At 40.7% G+C, this 22,784-nt stretch overlaps 1 protein-coding gene across 5 annotated transcripts in view; it reads right to left on the reverse strand.

Annotated features, from left to right (window-relative positions):
• USP34 (ubiquitin specific peptidase 34) overlaps window positions 1-22,784 on the reverse strand; it is a 242,948-nt gene that overhangs the window by 126,496 nt on the left and 93,668 nt on the right. For all 5 annotated transcript variants that reach the window (XR_012903003.1, XM_075925543.1, XM_075925542.1 and 2 more), the window contains 8 exons: window positions 21,915-22,010; window positions 20,194-20,276; window positions 16,760-16,914; window positions 14,537-14,650; window positions 5,786-5,885; window positions 5,437-5,596; window positions 4,850-4,976; window positions 4,600-4,747 (listed from right to left, as the gene is read on the reverse strand). Coding sequence is in view for 4 of the 5 variants with exons in the window: in XM_075925543.1 (XP_075781658.1) it covers window positions 4,600-4,747; window positions 4,850-4,976; window positions 5,437-5,596; window positions 5,786-5,885; window positions 14,537-14,650; window positions 16,760-16,914; window positions 20,194-20,276; window positions 21,915-22,010 (983 nt within the window). In the remaining variant the exon portion in view is untranslated. The remainder of the gene's footprint in view (window positions 1-4,599; window positions 4,748-4,849; window positions 4,977-5,436; window positions 5,597-5,785; window positions 5,886-14,536; window positions 14,651-16,759; window positions 16,915-20,193; window positions 20,277-21,914; window positions 22,011-22,784) is intronic.

Below are 22,784 nucleotides of genomic sequence, written 5' to 3' on the forward strand. Positions count from 1 at the left end.
ACTTGAGAAGACATGCAGCACTGCCAATGAATATTACCGTGCCAGAAGTCTTCATTCAAAAACCAAACTTCCAAAATAAAGTATCCATGGACTTGGATGCCTGAGCTTGTCACTGGGTTGTGTGACCAGTTCTAGGAATGTCAAACTCTCTAGTAAAATTTACTTTTAATTAAGACAATGTGAGTGGAGGATCCTTCGACATGCAGAGGAGGAACCCAGAATTGGCAAGACCAGAATGGGGCAATAAGGATGGCAGTTATGTTCTCCTATCACGGTCTGAGAAGTACAAAGGGCAGAAGTGGTAGGGGCTGCAAGATGTAAATGATTTGGTCTGACCTGTCAATGATCAAGCTGCAACCCCGTGAATGGGCACCAAGCCCTCCCCTGAAACAATACTGTATATGCTTGGTGTTGGCATGAGAGATAAAGAGAGCGCTGACTAGAGTCCCCAACAACCACAAACATCAGTGATAATTGTGTGTCACAACCCCCATTTGTAGTTGGTCACGAAATTCCTGCTGAGTGCATCAGCAACCATATTCCAAATCCCCAGGAGATAGGTCACCAACAATAGTATTTAACCAACAGTGTACCACTTTCCAGAGTCATACCACTTCCACACACAGTGCTGGACGTCTTTTGCCTCTGATTGTTTAATGTATTAAGTAACAATATTTGTATCTGGCATAACAACATAATGCGAGTGGATGGATGGTAAAAATTCATGGCGTGCCCTGCATAAGTTCCAGAATGTACATGTGCATCCTGACTTCCCAAACATTCCAAGTTACTTGTGTCATGTGACCTCCCATGTCAGAGCTCCAGCAGTCAAGAGAGATATACTTTACAATCATCACACTTGGAGAAGATGGAAGAAAGGGCATTCTGGAACAAACTTGGAGTAGATCTGCCCATACTCGAAAGGACAAGATGATTTCTGTTGGAATGGTGAAAATGATGTTCATGGCCGTGCATAGGAGAACAGCCACAATTGTAGACAGTGGAAGCCATCAATCAAATAAAGGCCTTGACATATATGCACACTGCCATGTGACCATGGAGTGGGAGAGAAGTTCTGGCTGGATGTCATTGAAATGATTTGATCCAGTAGTGGCAGGAACATGTCCTTCAGCAAATACACATATGTGAAGGTTGCATCAGTGGATGCAGGAATGAATTCCAGGGATTCCATAGGGTGCAGAGTCAATTTTTCAATTTTCACACACATCTTCAGGGAGGAGAAGGACCTAGGCAGCAAGGCATCCAGGTAGGGGAAGACAAGAACCCTGTGCCCTGAAAATCTGCAGAGATAGATTCCACTGCTCTTCTGCAGTATCCAATGGAATGGATACTGTCATGAGAGCAGTCTCTGAGATGGGACCATTGTAGAGGATGTGGAGGACGTAGAGTCACATTCAATCACATAGCCACATCGAATGACATCTAGGATCTGTTTGTTATTGTACTCCATTGCTGGCAGAAAGAATTTGAGATGACCCCTGAGAAGGGTGACTGACAAGAGCACTGGGGTACAAAGTCACTGACAGCACTCTAGATACACACAGAAATATTGCTTATATGAAAATAGAGTGGAGGACCACTCAGATGGGCTCTTCATACCTTTTATCACTTCTGGGGAGGCTCACAGGTGGTAGAAACAGGGAGCTCTGTAGCATTGTGTAGACAGCGGACGATAACATTTTTGTTTGGGCTCTGCCTTATAAATGTCTAGCAATCACAGGATGCACAGAGGGCTGAAGATTCTATGTAGAGGAGAGAGCCCTCTTAGTAGGCAAGTGAACCAAAGCATGTGGAGATCTCACCCCTTCTAGGGCAAATAGTTGATAAGGTCCAGGAACACAGTGGAGTCTCTCCAGCATCAAACAGCACTCAGTCTGTGGAGGGAACCTGTCTCTGGACCAACAAGACACTGGACATTGGCAGAACTGAAGCAAATGAGTTACGATGTTAAGGAACCAGGACTGGTACACCTGGCAAGCAATGCTACTTCTTGCCACACTTGTGGGCCCTAGAACACATTGCTCCTTGGAGGCTGGAACTCATGAACAATGCAGCATCTTTCTTGGATCTAGAGGAAGACATACAGCCATGCTTATGTGACTCATTGCTAGATCCCAGTGCAGGATCCATAGCACTGGTACCAGTGGTACTGCATTGGGATATTGCACTCCTGGACAATCAGGCCAGGTACAGAGAGGGTTCCCCAGGCATGATTTGACTGTGGTTCCATGGCTACCTCCATGACATGCATCTTAAGTGGAGGGCCCAGTCTGCCTGAGTGACAGCAGGCAAGGAGAAGCAGATCCTGCACCTATTAGGGATGTTAAATTGTGTTTAATTAAGTAACTGCGTAACCAGTGAAAATTTCAGCGGTTACATGGTTACTCGCAAGGCAGCATTCAGCTCCCTCTGATCCAGTGCATGTGAGGAGCCAGCTTTTAAGCCAGCTCCCTGGGTGTACCGGCTCCTGCCGCACTGTCGCCCCCCATTCCCCACCCTGTACTGCTGTCTCTGATACAGAGGCAACAGTGTAGAGGGGCAGGCAGCTTGCCAGCTTTTAAGCCAGCTCCCTCCGCATACCAGAAGCCTGTGTGTAACCACGCACATTAACTGATGAACCCAGACTCACTGTTAACCATGGATATAGTTGCATTTTCACATCAATAGTATCTATATGCAGCATAAGCTTCCCCCAAGCAGCACAGACAGTACTGGAGCTCATTGCGGATTGAAAATGTGAGAGGACAGGAAGCACAGAATAACTCAGTACCAAGACACAGGTACTGCAGTGGCAGGAAGGGTGAGGGAGGGAGGAGTGACAAGAAGCAACTGAAGCTGTATCCCAATGTCATAAATCCTAAAACTACTACAAACACTAAAACTACCACAAAAACAAAACTTTGACTACATATAGACACAAAACCAGTTTTTCTGTAAAGTCTGGAAAGTGCATCACCAAGGGCGTGAGACCAGCAGATGCTTCAATTCAGAACATGCAGCAGTCAGAAGGAACTGGAAGCGAAGCTGGTCTTCCCTGCCCTTTAATACCTCAGGTGAAATCATGAGGCGAAACAAGGGCACAAGTGTGGACTGACGGGTTACTACTGCCTTGCAAAGTTGTCTCCAGAGGCATGGCACTTGTGCATTACCATCAGTGGAATACAATAGAGACCATTATTCAAAGAATAAAAGATATGAGCACATATCTTGTACTTAAAGTACTAGAGTCAACTCCTGAAATATTCACTTAGTTTTTACTCAGTCCCTAAAATCAAGTAAACTCCCCATGAAAGAAATGAGTAAAAAAAAAACTCCTTAAGGATGCGAGGATTTGGCCCCATAAGGAGGAGGATAGTGAAAATATTTACATGTTTTGTCACCATGAATGAAGATGCTTTAAATTTTATTGAAACTTGAACGAAATACAACTTGAATTTCCACCTTAATTAGAAAGGCAACGCACCCATTTCAGAATTTCCTAATATAGACAAGCTGAATTTAGTAGGAGCTTTAAAATACTAGTACATTAAATAGACATGGCTAAAGTAATTAGTTTCTTTAATATCAGGCATAAATAAGAGGGGAAAGATTAAAATATTCCTGTTTAATGAGAAAATGGTATTATCAACCGTTTCACACCAGTCCAAATCCTGTGCTCAAGTAAGCATTTGTTTAACTTGTACAATTATTAACATTATTCCTATTTATTAATTGAAGCTCCACTGATGCACCAGGACATCACTGTGCTAGTTGCTATATAACAGCAACATGGGTCTTGCAACAAAGATCTCACAGTCCAAGTACAAAACAAGAGATACAATCTGGGACTATAAGTATATAATCGGAATCATTGGTCTGCACAACAAGCTATGGTCTCAGCACATCGCAGTCTAAACAATGTCAAGTTTTTGTAGGTGTCCTGGAAAAGGAAAATCTTGAAGAAGGATAAAGAGGAAGGTATTAATAAACACTTGATCAATTTGGCAACAGGATGTTCAGTAATAAATTAACTATCTTAACAAAACAGCAAAAAGACTGAAAGATGCCATAAAGAAACTTGTACCTAATGGCAAGTAAATCCATATTTGTGAGCCCAACATGTTCTGAGTCCTAAATAATTACCTATACAGAGCTATAAATATGATCATGGCACTTGACAAAATATGAGATGGGACTTCACCCAGAGGAGTTTAAAAACTAAATAAGACATAATAAAATGAATAAAAACAATAAGGGGAACAAGGAAAGGAGAAGTTAATGATGGAAGGAAAAATGAAAGTTACAAGAAACAAAAATCACAATTTGAAAAATCATGTGTAAGTAGTGCATACTCCTTATCACATCTGAATTCTCTCTCTGCTTAAAGAAATGGTAACACTCACAAAGCACTGATTAATAATTAATTGTGACAGGCTGATACTAGTTATGAAATAAATAGAACAAATGGAATAAAACCAACAGTGATACTTGCTATTTTTTCCAGATACCCTAATCTATTCTCAAAGAATCATCTTTCAACCTCTATGGATGATTAATGAGTCACGCATAATCTAAGGCTAAGAATACTGTATAACTTACCAGGGAAATCTCCTTTCCGACTGCTTTGGCCAAACTCCTGAAGCTGAGCTTGCTGATTTATTTGTTCTTTCTGCAAATTTTCATACCAATGGGTAACCTCAGCCCTTAGATCTGCCACTTGATCACTAGGATACATTTCAATAGTCATCTGAAACACAATGCACACATTTTTTCAGAATGAACAATGCATGTTATAAAACAATGATCGAGGAATAAAATCTATTTTGAAAACCATAGTTCTTTTAACTACCTTGTCAGGAAGTCCAGCTGGCTGACATACAATTCTTAGTGGTAATGACTGTTTATCACTAAGTGCCTTTAAGTGACTGCTGATACCCGTGCCTTCAATCTGCCACTGTCTCAGATGATATGCAAACCTTAAGAAGCATATAAAAATGACACATAAAACACCAAATGTTTTTGTTAACATCTGTTTAGCTCAAAGTGCCTGACAAACAGTACGAATACAAGAAAGCTGAGAACACTTCTAACTCTACTTCTCTGATTTTGCAGAGATGCCCACATAAAAAGACAAATATTTTGTATTCTTGAGATTGCTTAAATTAAAAAAAAAAATCAAACTTTCTACATTTTTATACACATGAAACAGGAAAAAAAGGTAACCACCCTTTTTTTCCCCTTGCCAAAAACCTTTAATGGACTAAGCCTCATACACAATATTTGCTAAATATGTATTATCATTTTACTCAGACAAAACCAAATGAATGATTTACATCTATTTTTCATTATTTCACTCAACTGAAATTTCTATTCAGTACAAATAATAGGAAAATTACAATAAATCCTAACTCAAAATACACTGAAGAAATCATTTACCTCCTTCTAAAAGCTTCAAGGTGCGTCTTCAGCATTAAAAGTCCTCTTTCAATTATAGTGAGGCTTGAGTGGGAGTCTTGTTCAAGACTACTGGAAGCTATCATAAGGCTCTCCATGCACTTGCTAATAAATTCTTGTTCTTTTTCCAGACCTGTTTTTCCTGCAAGACAGATATTCAAGAAACTAGGTAATGAATGTCCTGAAAACTTCAAGTTTTTAGTACTCAAGTTTACAACAGATAAAAATTTTAAAAAACACCATTTTTTAAACAAAAAGTGATTAAAAGGTTACTTGTACAATATTCCTTGGATTTTAGTACAGCAGTATAAATAAAAGTGAGAAGTCTTACCATTTATATAATAAGAATTGATATACTGGATAGCTGCTCGACTGACATCACCAGACTGTGCTCTTAAAGCAATGCCCCAGAATTGGTCCATACCACACAACTGTTGACAAATGAAAAAAATTGTCACAATTATTTTCCTACTGAGAATCATCTCTCCCCAGTTTGAGACATTTACACCTTGTCTCTACCTGCTTGTACTGTAGATGCTCCCATAGAATATTGTGATTTAGTCAAGCCCTGAATGGGTGGGACATGACCACCTGAAGCACTATTGGCTGTGTCTACACTGGGCCACTTATTCCGGAAAATCAGCCACTTTTCCAGAATAAGCTGCGAGCTGTCTACACTGGCCCTTGAATTTCCGGAAAAGCAATGATGCTTTACTGTACAAAATCAGCCGCTATTCCTGAAAAACTATTCTGCTCCCGCTTGGGCATAAGTCCTTATTCCAGAACACTGTTCCGGAAAAGGGCCAGTGTAGACAGCCCAGTAGTCTTTTCCGGAAAAAAGCCCCGATCACGAAAATGGCGATCGGGGCTCTTTTCCAGAAAAGCGCGTCTACATTGGCCACGGACGCTCTTCCTGAAAAAGGGCTTTTCCGGAAAAGCAGCCAGCCAATGTAGACGCTCCTTTTCCAGAAAAACTGAAAACGGAATAGTATTCCGTTTTAAGCATTTCCGGAAATTCATGCCAGTATGGGAATGCTCTAGACAGAAAAGATATATCTGACTACTGGACTAGAAAGAAATGACTCAAGGAACTTTAACAACACTGGGCTACCTACCCAAACCCTGAATTAACTTAAATTTATAATACAGTAATTCCTCATTTAACACAGTAGATACGTTTCAGAAAATGATCGTGCTAAGCGAAAACGTGTTACGCGAGGTCAATTTTCCTATTGAAAATAACGGAAAAGGTGGTGGTTGCGTTTTAAGCAGTGGTGTCAAAGTCAATTTTCTGTTGGTCCTGAGTCGTCAATGCCGACATTAGGTGATGTACTGTACAGTAAAATTCCAATTGTCTGGCATCCAGTTGTCCAGCATCAACTGGAACCCAGAAGAGCTCCAGTCAGCTGCTCTCTCAGCCGGGCTGCTGTGAGCCGCATGTGTGCTTGCGGCTCTAGCCTGCACTTGCTAGCAGCCGGCTGCTGAGCACATGAAGCTGCCTTGGGACCGGGGACATAAGGTTGGGGTAGAAAGGGGACTGGGTTACAGCAGGGAGGGGAGGTGTTTGGCTCTGGGGAAGGGAAGGGGAGGAGAGGAGAAGGGGATTGGATTGGGAGTATGCCCCTGTGACAGGTCTGCCGGGACCCACACTGCGTCTGGCAAGGAGGGTCAGCAGGGCGAGCAGCGAACCCTCCACCACTTTGCAGGGAGGTGGGGGAAGCCCAACCACCGGCCTGCAAGAGGGGCGAGGTGTCCAGATAGCCCACGTCCCCAGATGCCTCGCGCTCTCTCCTCCACCCCCGCTTGTAGGCCAGCAGCTGGGTTTCCCCAGCCGGCCTGTTGCCGGCGGCTGTGCGGGGCTTCCCCCCGCCTCCCTGCAATGCGGCGGAGGGTTCGCCGCTCGCCACGCCATTCTCCGCCGACCCCCCCCCCTCACCGGACGTAATGCTGGTCCCGGCAGACCCGTCACAGCCACCTTATAGTACCTCCCAGTATGCCGGATTATCAGAAGTCTACTGTATTATTGCTGTTTTCACAATTTATACTGCTGCACAAAGTAGCCCGCCACTTGATTTTTTTTCATGTTATTTCAGAGACGGTCATGTTATTCAAAAAACGTTCCCTAAAAAAAATCGTGCTATCGTGAAAACGTGTTAAGTGGGCATGTGTTAAATGAGTAATTACTGTACTACTTAGCAGTGAGACCATCAGAAATAATGGTAGAAGATATTAAAGTCAAGCCTAAGTCATCCTGAAAAAAACCCCAAAGAATCAGGTATTTCAGCTTCCTTGGAGTTAATCTTTGTATCTTGGTACTCACTGGAGAACTTTGTCTAAACTCCTGAGGCAAGCCAAAAGGGTGGAAAACCTGCAAGAAGCTCAGAGAGAAATATCTCGTTGGACTTGCTGCTCAATAGTCAAACTGATAAGCCCAATTACTCTGAACTGTGAATAAGAAGCAAAACCCTGGGATACGATATCCCACTTGATGGGAAGATGGAGTAAAAGATCTCTATGAAAGTTACATTAGGTCTGAGTATCAAAGCATACTTGGCCACTGTCGCCTGACCTTTTTAATCTTCTGACTCCCCTTTACTAGTAGCAGAGATGGGGGTGGGGAACACACAGAAAACAATTCATCTATTGTGAGTCTGCATCTGATTTTAGGTTTTCTTATCTAATAAAAGGAACACGACATGCTTGTGTTTTCACTAGATGTGAACAGATCCACTTAAGAGTGCTACTTAGGTATCAGCTGCAACGAAACAAAGACAGCATTTAAGGTGATCTTATGCCCACTTGCTGATTTATGTATGCCAGAGTCATCATGTTGTGTGCTTGAACCAAGATTTTCTCCTCTCAAATGATCCTGGAAATCCTGAAAAATTACTATGGCCAATTTTCAGCTCTGGTAAGTTTATCGTGTGGAGCCTGACACATTACCATCTTTCAAGACTGACACATCTGAGGTAAGGACTTTGTGAATAGAGGTTCCTACCATCCCATGGTTCTGTTTTCGGTTTCATGTATCTTTAATTTGCTCTGCATCTCCACTTGGGAATGGTTCCAGGACTTTGAAAGCAATCCCTGAAATTTTCTTATTAACTGTCTTGCCCATGGAGTAATCTGTATGTAGAAGACCTGAAGACCTCGATATTACAGGCAAAACAGATTAATGATATCTGCAGCAGGACATGTAATCAGGATGTTCCTTAAACTTTGTTGTATCAGAAAAATTGGGTCTTCTTTACATGCATTAAAAACCCAAAAGGCACAGGGGAGCTGCAGCGTTTTCTTCTATGACCCTTTGTGAATCAATATTAAGGAGTTTGGAGAGGGCATAAGCAGGATTTAATGAGCTAACTGAGCCTTTACACTTATTGTAGGTTTCCTGTACATTCACAATGACTTGAAGGAGGAGTGAGGGTAGATGAAAAATCTGTGCTGAGTTTGGGTGAGAGTTATTTACCATTGGAATTGGTTGCTTTGTTTTTTTCCTGATGTAATCTTGATGGTGATAACTGATAACCATTTTTCTATCCATAATCATAAATCCATATGGAAGAAATAATGTCTTCTAATCTCTAGTGCCGTGTTACTATAGTTGGAGGCTGATAATTCTCTTTTGCAAGGGATCAGACAGAATCTAATGGAATAAGATGAGGAAGGCTTCTTGGAATTTTTTGTATTTTCTAGTCTCTGAAGATTTTTTTCTCCTTTTGCCTCCTAGAGGAGCGCTCCTATTCGTTGCTCCTATTTGAGAGATAACTCATCGGGATGGTTTTTAGTCCCTATGCCTTCCCACCCACCATTATCCAATGTATGGCTAGAGAGGAAATACAGGAAAACATCATGTACAAGAATCCAGATTCTTCTCCTGTGAAACAAAGTCACAACAAATGCCAAGGGATTCTACTAATCAGCTAAGAACATCAGAGGAGAGGCCGACATCTTCACTGAAAGAATTCTGGATTATTAAAGAATTATTATCTAATCAGTAAGGAGTAGATTACAACCCGGAAGAGCCAGGTTCGGGCGATCTGCGCATGCGCAAATCGCCGGATAGCGGGGCTCACCGCGCTTCGGCAAGCCCTGATCATAGGTAACACATGTAATTTGTAAAGAGGAAGGAAATTATATAAAGCCTAAGCACACAGCACACCATGGTGTCCACCTCAGTGACAGCTCGGTACCAAGTGTGTGATCCGAGCTGAGATGTCAAGTCAAAACCAGAAGACCATAAGAGAAGGTCAGAAGACCTACTTACCTGTTGTTCCCGATTGTTCCTAATTTCCTGCACTGTTCCTGTGTGTTCCCAAGTTCCTGTCTCCTGTGATATGTTCCTGAATCCTTGCATGGTCCTGTTCTGTCCCGTGTTCACCAGAGATATGGTGATGTATTATTTTTCTTGTTTTTCCTATATACCTATCATCTGTATTGCTTGGATTTCTTAACTTCAGGCCTCTTTGTTAACATCAGAATGCCTTATTGCTTGTTCACTGTTACTGGTTGTGGAGTCCTTTTTACAATAAACATTGTTCTGTTTGCAACTTTACTTTTGATTTCTACTACTTTGAATGGTAACAAATATAGGAAAGGGGGTGAGTGCAAATCTGAACAACCTGCTAGAATATGTGTGTTGTAACAGTAACTTGCCTAGTCAGTTAATATAACAAGTGAGTAAGCATGCTAATGGCCTTCATGAAGCTTTGATAGCTGCAGGTGAGACAAGACCAAGCACAGCAGTAGATGATAGAAAGCTGAAACAATTGCAATTTGGACCTTAATGGAGCTGAACAAAAGACCAGAATGCTTTAAATGCATGCATAAATAAATTTTAAAAACAAAATCTTCTGTATCTGAGCCAGCACCAGGTCCAGATTGTGTTGAGCTGTCCACACAGAGAACCCCTTCTACTTTGAGGAAAAAAGCCTTCTCTTAGACAGGTTTTTCTGTGCTGGATTAGGATCTCTTTGCTCTCTTTCAAAGATATTCAGTCAGCTAACACACATGGTCAGATAAAATGGCTTTCAGATTAGGATGCTGTAGTTCTGTGGTATCAGATTCAGATGCTCTGGGAGCTGGACATCTGTAATACATCTTTCAGGAACATCTGTCTCAGCCAGTAGGGAGCTACTCATGGCTTTCTCCTGCATGATCTTTCTATTTTATCTTGGGAAGCAGGTGACTAGATATAGCAAACTTCAATTCCAAGGCAGAAGGAAGGCCTCCAGCAATGAACAATGACTCTCGTCCCTTTTGCAGCAAAAGTTTGGGAACAATATTCTTCTTTATGGCAAACAGGTCTATTGCGTGAATCCCCATCAATGAATATCATCTCAGTGATGGATCTGATTTTATTTAGTTTACTAGACAGTAGCAACAGAACTCTGTCCTCCAGAAAATAAGATCTCTCTGACCTAGAGATCACCATAACTACTATGAATGCTACAGTCTGCTACAGGATAACATTTTTTCATTGTTTCAGAATGCCTACCTAAGAATGCATATTCAAGGCTTGCCGTTGTCGCATACTGTGATCTGCCTCTGAATGGTAATCTTTTCAGTAATGGGAGATATGGATTCACTTTCTAGTGAGATGGCCTACCACCATTACTACGCATTTCATTGTGATTCCCAGTGCCAAGGACAGTTTGATAAACAATAACTTGTACTGATAATGGTTAGGTCCCACTATAAGCCTCAGTTATTTTCTGTGGACCAGAAGGATACTTATATAAAAATATGCATGTAGTAATCTGAGAACTACAAAGTGGTCTTGAGCTTGGAGAGATGGGGGTAAGCATTAACATTCTGAACCTATGGTGGTATATGTATTTGTTCAGTCTCCTAAAGTCTAGGATAGGCTAAAGGCCCTTCTTCTTCTTTGGAATAATGAAATATTGGGAAGAGAAACCTCATCCCTGTACTCCCTTGTGGTGTCTGTTATATGGCTTTTAGACAAAACAAAAAAAGAAAGCACCTTTGTTTGTAGAAAGCTCTTGTGAGAACAGTTTCTGAAGCAGGACGGAGAAAAGGGAGCAGATGGGGTAAGAAGTGGAAATACTAAATGGGGCAACCATAGGCGACAATGTCTAGCTCACATTTGCCAGCTACACGTACAACCCAAACCCAATGGAAAGGGGCATGGCAGCTTCCACAGATCATAGTAGGCTTTCACTATGTGTGGCTGCAGACATTCCCATAAAACCGGCTACCTCTGTCATGTAAGCATGACGAAGGAGGTACCGGAGTGTCTCTTGCTGGGTGAGTACTCAAGTTGTAGGCTCAGATTAGATGGTGTTCAACTCTGTTAAGGCTAGCACTTGTAGGATTTACAGTAGAGAGATTAATATAGATTGCTAGTGATCATAGACGGCCCTTGAATCTTAAAATGAATGGAGTGCCTCATTCATTTGGCTGCAGAACTCCAACATACAAGCAGCAAACTTTTCACTGGTGTACTGTACCTCCTTAGGAATAATACACACTCTAAATGGAAGGGCACATTTCAGGGTAAAAGCAGCAATCGTTGACCGGACAGTCACATCTGATGTATCCATGGCTATTTATAAAGTTGTTTTTGCAACCATCTTTTATAAAGTCTTTCAATTTGTCAATTTCTGTATGATTCTGATCAAACAGGAGGCCATTCTCTGTCAAATAATAAAATTCTGTTTCATATCTTCTAACTTTCCATTCTACAGCAGAGGGCAGAAAAGAGTAAGTGGCAATGGTCTACCAAAGTTTCTATGCTGTTATGAGTATACCTTCTATTAATGGGAAGGACAATCCCAGATGGACATAATTTCATGTGAAAGAGGTAGTAGGATATTTCCTGAATCACCAGGATGCAGGATCTCTACAATCTGGGTCAATCTCTTCCAGAAAATCTGGGAACACTCTTGAAGTTGTCTGGTTACGGCCTTGAGCGCACTTAAAAACACTGAATGGTCCTGCAGCACCTTAGAGACTAACAAAAAATGTAGATGGTATCATGAGCTTTCGTGGGCACAACCCTCTTCTTCACATGAATGGAGCAAGGGGTCCAGAGTTACCAATAAATAGAAAAAAGAAAGAGGAGATGGGGAAGGGAAAGAGAAGGGGAAAAATCTTGTCTATTAGAGGGGATGAGGAGGGAAAGAGAAGGGAAAAAACTAATTAGCATGACCATGCTAAATGAGGCAAATAGAGTGGGCTATAAGTGCCCGATACTTAACTTTTGATGTCATTAGGGTTTTGAATGTAGCGGCCCATCCAGGTCAAGTCTTTCTGTGTGTTACCTATTTCAAATATCTGATTTGTGTACACTAATCCTTTGCCATAACGACTGTCCAGTTTGGCCAATACACCACTATTCATCACCTACAGCCCACAACTTAAACCCCACCAATGCATCATTAACAATATACAACCCATTCTGGAAAATGATCCCTTACTCTCACAGGCCTTGGGAAACAGGCCAATCCTTGCGTACAGACAACCCCCTAACTTGAAACAAATTCTTTCCAGCAACCATGCATCACACCTCAGCCACATTCACCCCAGGAACCCAGCCCTGGAATAAACTCCGGTGACAATTCTGTCTACACAACTCTGACCTTCAGAGGAGACAAGTGACATCATCACAGGACCTAACCATATAAGCCACCACATCAAAGGCTCATACAACTGCACATCCACTAATGTGATATGCAAGCAAGTGCCAGCAATGCCGCTCTGCCATGCACACTGGCCAAACTGAACAGTCTTTACAACAAACGATTAATGGACACAAATCAGATATTCAAAATGGTAATGCACAAAAACCTGTTGGGGAACATTTTAACCTACCCAGACACTCATTAATGGATCTAAAAGTGAATATACTATTACAAAGCAATTTCAAAAACGAGCCGGAAAGAGAAACTGCAGAAATTGCCTTCATCTGCAAATGTGACACCTTTAATCAAGGTCTGAACAAAGACCTGACCTGGATGGGCTGCTACATTCAACAACCTAGTGACATCAAAAGTTAAGCATCAGGCACTTATAGCACACCCTATTAGCCTCATTTAGCACGGACACTCTAATTGCCGAGTTGTTTTCCCTTCTCTTTCCATCCCATCCCTTGTGAGAAGGATCGCTAAAGAATGATGGGGAAGGTAGCTGAGGTGAGGGGGGATTTTAGTGCTGGTAATATCAGAGAGAAAGTGTATTTCATTAAATTCTGGAGGCTAAATTTTCCCCATTCATAAATGGGAATATTTTCAGAAGAGACTTGTCTCTGGCACATATGAACATTAATGATCTCATGACACTCGTTGCAAAAGCAGAAGTTTGTACCAGCGAACTCAATCAAAATTCTCACATGCTCATACACAAACACACACACCCTCTTTACAGAGAGTGTTGACCAGCATATCAATTGGTTGCTAATATCTACCTAAAATATGGTTACATTTCTGAGATGCTGTATGGTGTAAAGCACCGTAAGAGCTTATCAGGACACAATGTTCTAAGATATATTATTTCCTGACATACTTCTAATCAAAATGAATTTGTTATTAAAGAGTCTAACATTCTCTGAAGCTTATCATTATTACATGTACTATTTCTAGATGTAACATCACAAAGACTTATTCTGGTTTACCTACTTAAAATACTATTATCACATTATGCTCAGAGTGGGAAAATGCTGTAGAGCAGCAAGGGCAGTTGGTGGTGTACAGAGAAGCAGTCTCTATTTTCTTTCTAGTCTCTCATCATCCCTTACTCAAATACATTAGTAAACAGCCCACATAATTGCAGTCCTTACCATATGGAATAAAGAGGAGTCACACAATCACAATCCATTTCTCTCCGTATCAGAGGAAGAATGCATGCTGCACCTCTATTAAGTGGATTATCAGCCACAGTTCCCCATACACATGAAAACTTTGAGAGCCTTAGTTCCTAGAGCTCTCACTAGAATAGGCTTCTTCATTGCCCTCAATACAGAATTGTGACAATGTCACTTCATGATCAATACCTTTCACTTATTACCCTTATGGTTATTTAGATATAGCTAAAAATTAAATTGTAGCATGATGCTCATACTTACCTCTGAGTTTGTGCCACCATCATATGCACTGGTAGCCAATCGGGCCAAGTTGCATAAATGTTGAAACAGATTTAGACCAGTCATACTAATAGTTTCAGGTTTTAGTTGTGGCATCTAAATAAAATAAATTTGTCTTAGTATATATGAAAAGAAAATTGACAAAGATGGCAATGATTTCAGGGCATTTATTCTGTCAAAACACATAAGAATTTCACGGCCATCTCAAAGCAGAACTTAAAGTTATAAGGTCAGTCAAGTTTTGGTTTAGCAAAAGATATGAATCTCTTTGTACTGCACATAGAAAACCACCATTAATGACAATCCTCCCCAATAGATTCCCTTGAATAGGTTCTGGGAATGGTTTAGAATGGACATTTTCATCACTGTAATATTAGTAGTTATATTGTTGCCAGCAACAAGATAATTTGGTATTGTACCTGACTCTTCAAGGCTTAAAACAATTAGGTCACAAGATGAACCTCCCTGGTCTGCATCCTGTGGACCTGACTGATCCCGGATGAGAGATTTTGCAGGATCAGGGGAAGTCATTTCTGGACCCCTGCCACTAGCCCCCCAGTCCGCTCGCTGGCCTCCCAGCCAGCTCCCCACCTCCTGCTGCCCTGCCTACCCCACTGGGCAGCCATTTCTGCCATGACTCCACCATGCAGCTGTGTGTGCCACGCTGGAGCTCCAGGGCAGCCCATGCGCCACGTTGGGGCTCCAGGTGCTGCAGGGCATGTGTTGTGCTGGGGCTCCAGGTCCCACAAGGCAGCTGCGCACTGGGGTTCAGGACCCACTGGGCAGCGGCGCACTGGGCTCCCTTCGCTATAGAACTACTGTGGCTCCTAGCCCCACCGTGCAGCCTCGCATTGGGTCTCCTAACCCCACTGGGTAGCCCCACCACACACTGGGCAGCCCCACCATCAGCTCACTGCAGGCAGCCCACCGCCCTGCCAGTCCCGCATGGATCCGCGTCGCTAGCCCTCCGCTGGGACTCTCTGGTCCTGCAACATCCGTGCCAGACCATGGATGTTGCCAGACCAGAGAATCCTGGTTAAGAGTGTTTCAACCCGTACTTATAGACAACAGTGGAATTGTACACCAAGATATAAGTAAGATACTTTGTTGAATAAGGAGAGTACATGGAAAAAAGATAATACATGGCCTATTGCAAGTTCAATTTCAGTATAATAACTGCCATATAAAACTAATCAATATATATTGTAAGCTTTGTAGAACAATTTGTTAAAATGCAGGATTTGCTGAAGAGCATTCTGATTTGCATTTCCAGTAGAAGTATGGATAAAGACTTTTTTATATCTAACTGAAGGGGAAATTCTACTTTTCAGCTTTGTATTTGTAAATTTCAAATATAACAGCAAGAGAACATAATTTTCTATTATCAGATTGAACTAACTTTGTTCAGGTTAAACATTCAATTCTGGAATAAAAAATCTTTAGTCATCAATTTGATTATCTGAGAAAACATAATTCCTACTTAAACTGAACAGAGAGGGCGTGAAAAGTCTAATGTAAAAGTAGGTAAAATTATGGGGTTAAGAAAAAGTGAAATGACACTCTCACCCTTCTCTCACATCCCACTTAAGTAAAGAAGGATACACAATTCATACTGTACACCAAGAGAGAATGAAAGAAAGTCACTAGCAACAAAAGTTTGCAATGACTGATTACTATGCAATTATTAATCCTGAACCATGTGACAAATCAGTGTAGTCAAGGTTACTGTAAAGGGAGTGGGTTTGTCAAAAAGAAGGATGTGACACAACAGGTATCTTCCCTCAAAGTCGGTGGAGCAATAATGCTCAATTTGCACCAATTACTTGAGTCCTGAACCTTCTGTTGCATCCATACCTCTACTCCACAGAAGGAAAGAGTAACAGATCCATATACTGACAAACCTCCACTTCCCTCAGCTCGGCCTTGCTCTGTCCCAAAACCCGACTCCATAGAGATTCACAAAGAACCAGTGCAAACTAGAAATTTATGGCAGACAGAGCGAATGGAATAGAACCTTTATAAGAGTCCTTTCCACCTCACAATGCAGAGGAATAGTTCTATTATACATGGGGCCTTCCATTGCTGCAGAAGGAGCAGGATTTCCCCATAGAAATAACTTTAAATACATTAAAATCACTTTGATACAGACAAAAACATGTTCAAACTCAAATGAATTAAGTTAAAATAAAAACTGTTTTCATATACCTTTTCTAAGAAAAGATGCTTGTAGGTTTCCATTCCCATAGCATGCTGATCTTTACTTCGTACTTGATTTAAGAACCAGTGTAAAGCATCATCATAGCACTCAGAATCTTCTACTAAACAATGCCATAAAATGTCCACTTGTTCTAAACTCAATCCTAGAAATAAAATGTTTTAAATGCTACTTTATAATGTCAGATAAATTGGCATAGTCTATCTGAAACAGGAATACAAGTAGAAAAACCTTTATCAGGATAAGTTTTAAAAAATATGTCTACCAACAGAAGAACGCTATCTCCCTTATGTAGCAATCAATTGACAGGCATCTCTTTCTCTAACATTTTTGTGCAGCATGGAACTAAGAAGTTGGCATGGCTTTTTGTCCTTGGTGATGTGAATATCCATACAGACTCACTCACTCCAAATTTCATTCCTATCAAACTGCAGGCACCTTAAACATGGTTACATATATTCTGGACTTCATTTTTGAGTAAGGAATGAAGACAGTGGTTAAGAATTATATCCTGGTCATGCTTTGATTGTGACTCCCTTCACAATGAGATTAATACACAATTTAGCTCTCAAAGCAGTGGACTTCACTGGTTAGCACTCAAACTAATGTTTCCAGTTAGGCTGCAGATTTTTTCAAGGACGAAAAGTAAGGATTATATTTACAATGGCATTGTAGGACATTATATTAATTTTTTGCCTTTAACTAATGATATAATGGCTCCTAAAAATCCCTCTCTTTGTGTCATCCTCCGAGGTCACCTACATTCATAGACAACCTATAACAAATCAACTGTGAGGAGAAAGTATAGAGCAGTGGTCTCCAACCTTTTTACACCCAAGATCACTTTTTAAATGACAGAACAAGCCAAAATCTACTGCCCCATTCTTCCCCCACACACTTCTTGGGTGTGGGAGGAAATGGGGGACCTGGAACGCCTCACGATTGCTGGTTGAGGCCTCACAATCGACCAGTCGATCGCAATTGATGGGTTGGTGACCACAGTTCTAGAGTGTCATTGGTGGAAAATGATCTTGAAGTATGACTAACAACACAACAATGCTAAAGGTAACAGTATTTATCCATAAGACGTCACTCGGATTTAAAACTTTCTCAATCTAAAGAATTTTCTGTCTATTGTACCGATTTGGAAAAATCAAACAGATTGAAGGAGGATCACTGAAGGAGAAGATCTTTGGTGAAGAAGGATCACTGTTACAGTATAGCTATACCAGCCAGTGGCAATAATGGTAATATCTTCTCAAATTTTGGTTAGTTTTGATCAGATTCTAGAGGTACTTGAAAAGCTGCAGCCTACAAATTGTTAGCTGAGACCACATGGCTATATAAGCATGGTTTGACAAAAATTAGTGGCTAAGTACAGGTTGAACCTCTCTAGTCCAGCACACTCAGGTCCTCACCAGTGCTGAAATAGAGAATTTGGCAAATTGCAGGTGGTCAGTATTGTCTAGCAGCATTACCAGAACTTCCACTGTGTACTGGGCTGTTAGAAGACATTTAGAGGTAAATTAGAGCTTAACAATAGCACAGAAGACTAAGAGGTAGGACTGGTGGCTGTAAACAAACTTTATGGGACCACATGAAATTTGGCCACACCCATGATAAATGGACCACAGATGTTGCAGGACTAGAAAGGTTCAACCCATATCTCACTTTACTGACAGTCTTATCAACTACTATCTTATCTCTTAATTCTAATCTTTTCGGGAAATATTATTTTGAACATTTGTGGCACAGCAACCACAGACCAATCTAGAATCCACACTTTTCTTCTCCATTGTATTCTGGTATTAGAACTGCTAGATAATACAGACCCTCTATGTTGGTAGCAACAAATTTTACATTTAAATAGTTTAAAATGAAAAGTCACTGTAGAGGAATTTATTACTAAAATGCAGATGCCTAAAAGATTAGCTATGATATGCAAATCTTAGGATCCATCAGAGGCTGATCCCCCCCAGCAGACCAGGCTTTTCTCGCCGACGCCTGTGGTAGAGCAGCTGGGGCGCTGCCGGGTTGGTCCCGCAGCGCCGCTCCTCGGCGCTACTGGACCAACCCGGCAGCACCCCAGCTGCTCTGCCCCAGGCATCCTGATTCAGCTGCTGCTGGTCAGTTTCAGCAGCGGCTGAATCAGGACGCCTGGGGCAGAGCAGCTGGGGTGCTGCCGGGTTGGTCCAGGAGCGCCGAGGAGCGGCACTACTGGAGCAACCCAGCAGCACCCCAGCTGCTCTGCCCCAGGCATCCCCAAGTCAGCCACCGCTGAAACTGACCAGCAGCTGACTACAGGAAGCCCAAGGCAGAGTTGCTCTGCCCCGAGCTTCCTGGAATCAGCCGCTGATCAGTTTCAGCAGCAGCTGACTTGGGGACACCTGGGGTAGAGCAGCTTGGGGTGCTGCCGGGTTGGTCCCCGCAGCGCCGAGGTGCAGCGCTGCGGGGACCTACCTGGCAGCGCCCCAGCTGCTCTGTCCCAGGCGTCCAGATTCAGCCGCTGTTGAAACTGATCAGCGGCTGATTCCAGGAAACCCGGGGCAGAGAAACTCTGCCTCGGGCTTCCTGTAGTCAGCCGCTGATCAGTTTAAGCAGCGACTGAATCTGGACGCCAGTTCCCACTTACGTACCAATTCAACTTAAGAACAAACCTACAGTCCCTATCTTGTACGTAACCCAGGGACTGCCTGTACTGTAATAGTGTGCAAGTATACTGTGAAGTGATCCTTGATCTTAATCTTCTATTGAAAATCCCAATTTGCTCCTAAATAAATTCTCAAGGCTTTTTCTTTCTTCTGAATGCACATTTGAGCAGTATATTTCTCCATCATCCAGTCACATACATTGTAGTGTAAGCTCATAACTTTATTAGACTTAAATGTTCACTGTCGTTCTAATTCAAAAAGCTAATGTCACAATATAAATGAATTTTTATATTGGTAATTTTCATTCTAAAATATAATTTATTGTCCCTAAATAGTACCACAAGTTAGCACACAAGGTATTGTTCCAGAAAACTACTTATAATCTACTTCATTAAAACATACAAATAATTTTTGTCCTCATATAACATTTTCCATCCAAACATCTCAAATCACATGATGTAGAGAAATATTATCCTAATTTTAATAATTACCATCCCCATTTGTAAGTAAATGGAGGCTCAGTGAAGTTAAATGGCATGACCAAATAAAGTTGGGAATCGAACCCAAAAGTTCTGATATCCAGTTCTGTGCTTTAGCTACAAGACTATCCTCCTCTTATAGTACAGCATTTTAAATTAACGTTGATGATGTACATTTTTAAAACAAAATAATACTAATAATTCAAAAAATAATCAAATTATTAAAAGGTAAATATATTTAACTGTAAAATTCAAGAGATGTATATTAATTATCAGGTCATATAAAATACTTACTGAAATGATCTGGTGATCCAAGAGTTGAAAAAACACATGTCAAGAACTGAAGACGCACTTGAACTTCTGCACTGTGGCTGTACCTACATTTGACATTTTTTTTTAAACACAAAACAGATATTTTTAATTCATTTGCAAATGTTTAAATTTGAGCACATAAAAACATAATTTCTTATTATATTTTTAAATCCACTTTCAAAACTTCAAAGTCAGTTCAAGAAATAATGTAAATCCCACTCATAGTGAGCGTCTAACACTGTACCAGTAGCTCAAAATAAGCTATGCAATTTGAACTACGCAAATTGCATAGCTCATTTCAAGTTAATTTTGAAATAGCTTATTTTGAAATTTGTCACAGTCTACACAGCACTTATTTCGAAATAAATTGCTATTTCAAAATATCCCTTACTCCTTGTGGAATGAAGTTTTCAGAGACATCAGAATAACAAGCCCGTTATATTTCGAAATAACAGGCGTGCTCAGTATCCCAACTACAGTATCCCAAAATAACGCTGCAGTGTAGATGTAGCTATACAGACTGTAGCACAGTACAAAGTCAGTAGAAAAAAATGGGGTTGTGGGGAGGCAACAGATGAGTTCTGTGTGTACTTTGTGCATCTTTAATAAGACCTGTGTACGCTCAGCACCATGCAGAATGGGGCCTTCACAAAGTTTCTCATACACTTGGAAAATGCTTAGAAATGTCTGAATGTCCAATCACTGCATAAAAATGAAGTACTTTTCTTACAACAATTTTTGAATGTGCTGCAAATTGTAACTGTATTCTTCATTATTAGATGCATATTCAATTAATGTAAAATAGAGAATATATCACAATGAACTATTTTACATAAAAGGCTAAATTTTCAGTCAGCTTGAAACCAGCCTTTAAAATAGTAACTCATCACACAGATCTCCAACTACCTGATTTGAATGTGTAGTTGAAAGTTTTCATTGCGTTGAAAGTTAGACCTTAATGGAAAGCTAAAACTTTCAAATGTGGATGTCTAAAATTAGACACCTACACCAATATATAGATACATAAATAAAGGTGACCTGATTTTCATAGATACAGATCATGTGAATTGCACGTACTCAGAACTGCTACAAATCAGGACACTTAACTAGGTTTAAAAACAGACTTATGTACCTAATGTTAGGAACCCAGGTGAGAAAATGGGTATCAAAGTTTTAGCACTTTAAGCTAATTCTACTATGCTAATGAGATTTTACAACAGAAGGAAATCTGGTAGAAACACCTTAAAATTTTTTAAATAATCTAATTCTGATGCCTTCAATAAAATTTTATAAAGAAACATTTACTTTGTATCAATAAGTGAAAATATTCAAAACAATAATAATTAATAAGGATCACTCTTACCCCTAGTCTACATTAGGGATAAAGTTTGAATTAAGAGACGCAACTTCAGCTACGTTAATTGCGTAGCTTAAGTTGAAGTATCTTAAGTTGAACTTTGGCACTGTCCACATTGCAGGAAGTCAAAGGGAGCAGGACTACCAGAATCGATGGGAGAGCCCTTCTCAGTTTGAATTAGTGTGTCTTCACTAGACCTGCTAATTCAAACCCCAAAAATCAACTGCAGCTACTTCGATCTTATCTATAGTGTAGACATGGCCTTAGAAAGGATGAGAAGGATTAAGATGTTTTTACAATTAAAAGCAGATATTTAACAAAAGCTAGATGCATTCACCATACTTACAATGCATGTTTATGTCGTCCTTCTCTTACTGCTTGAATGTAGTGTATCAAATTATCAAAGAAAAGTTTCATCATGTTAAGTTCTTTTTCTGCCCACCTGTGCCAATTGAAAGAGAAAAAAAACATATTCCCTAAGTGAATCACACATGGGAAAATTAACAAAGCTAACAATCTACTTTCCGTGTGCCAGAAGGTATACCCCAACACTTATAGAATCTTGAGAAATCTCCACATGTTTCTTTGCTCTGTCTTGTCCTCCTTAAGGCGCCACAGTGTGGCCATCATTTTCTCGCTAGGGATTAACAGATTAAACTTTCTTCAGAGCCAATCAGCACTCTTTGTTTCAGCAAAGTACTTGAATATGTGCCTAACTTTAAGAATGTCAGTAGTCATTCCATTCACTACAACTACATTTTAGTCAAATATTTATAAACCAATTTTAAGATCTTCAGTGAAATTACTCTCATGCTTAAAAGTTAGGTATGCATTTAACTACCATGCTGAAAAATTGATTAAATGGCCATAGGAGTAGCTAATGAGTGATTTAAAGTGCTATCTTTCCAAGAAATCCAGGTGAGTTTCCTCTACAGCACTCAAAAATTTTGCCAGCCCAGGGACCAAAACCTGAATCTGATTTTCCCCTAAGGGAATATATTACTATACAGCCTCTCCTTTTAAAAGTATTAACATTTTTAGTGAATTTTTAATTGCTCAAATGACTGAATTTACAATCAGAAGGACAGCAGAGTCTCTGGCAATATAGGCTTACCCACATTGTCCCCTTTCATGCACTTCCAGCATTTAGTAGTGAGTTCCATTTATGGAGATCTAAAGGTGCATATCCACCCAAAGATTAGCCTTAGTTATGATA

The sequence above is a fragment of the Pelodiscus sinensis genome, chromosome 3 (assembly GCF_049634645.1).
Source record: "Pelodiscus sinensis isolate JC-2024 chromosome 3, ASM4963464v1, whole genome shotgun sequence".
Lineage (NCBI taxonomy): Eukaryota > Metazoa > Chordata > Testudines > Trionychidae > Pelodiscus > Pelodiscus sinensis.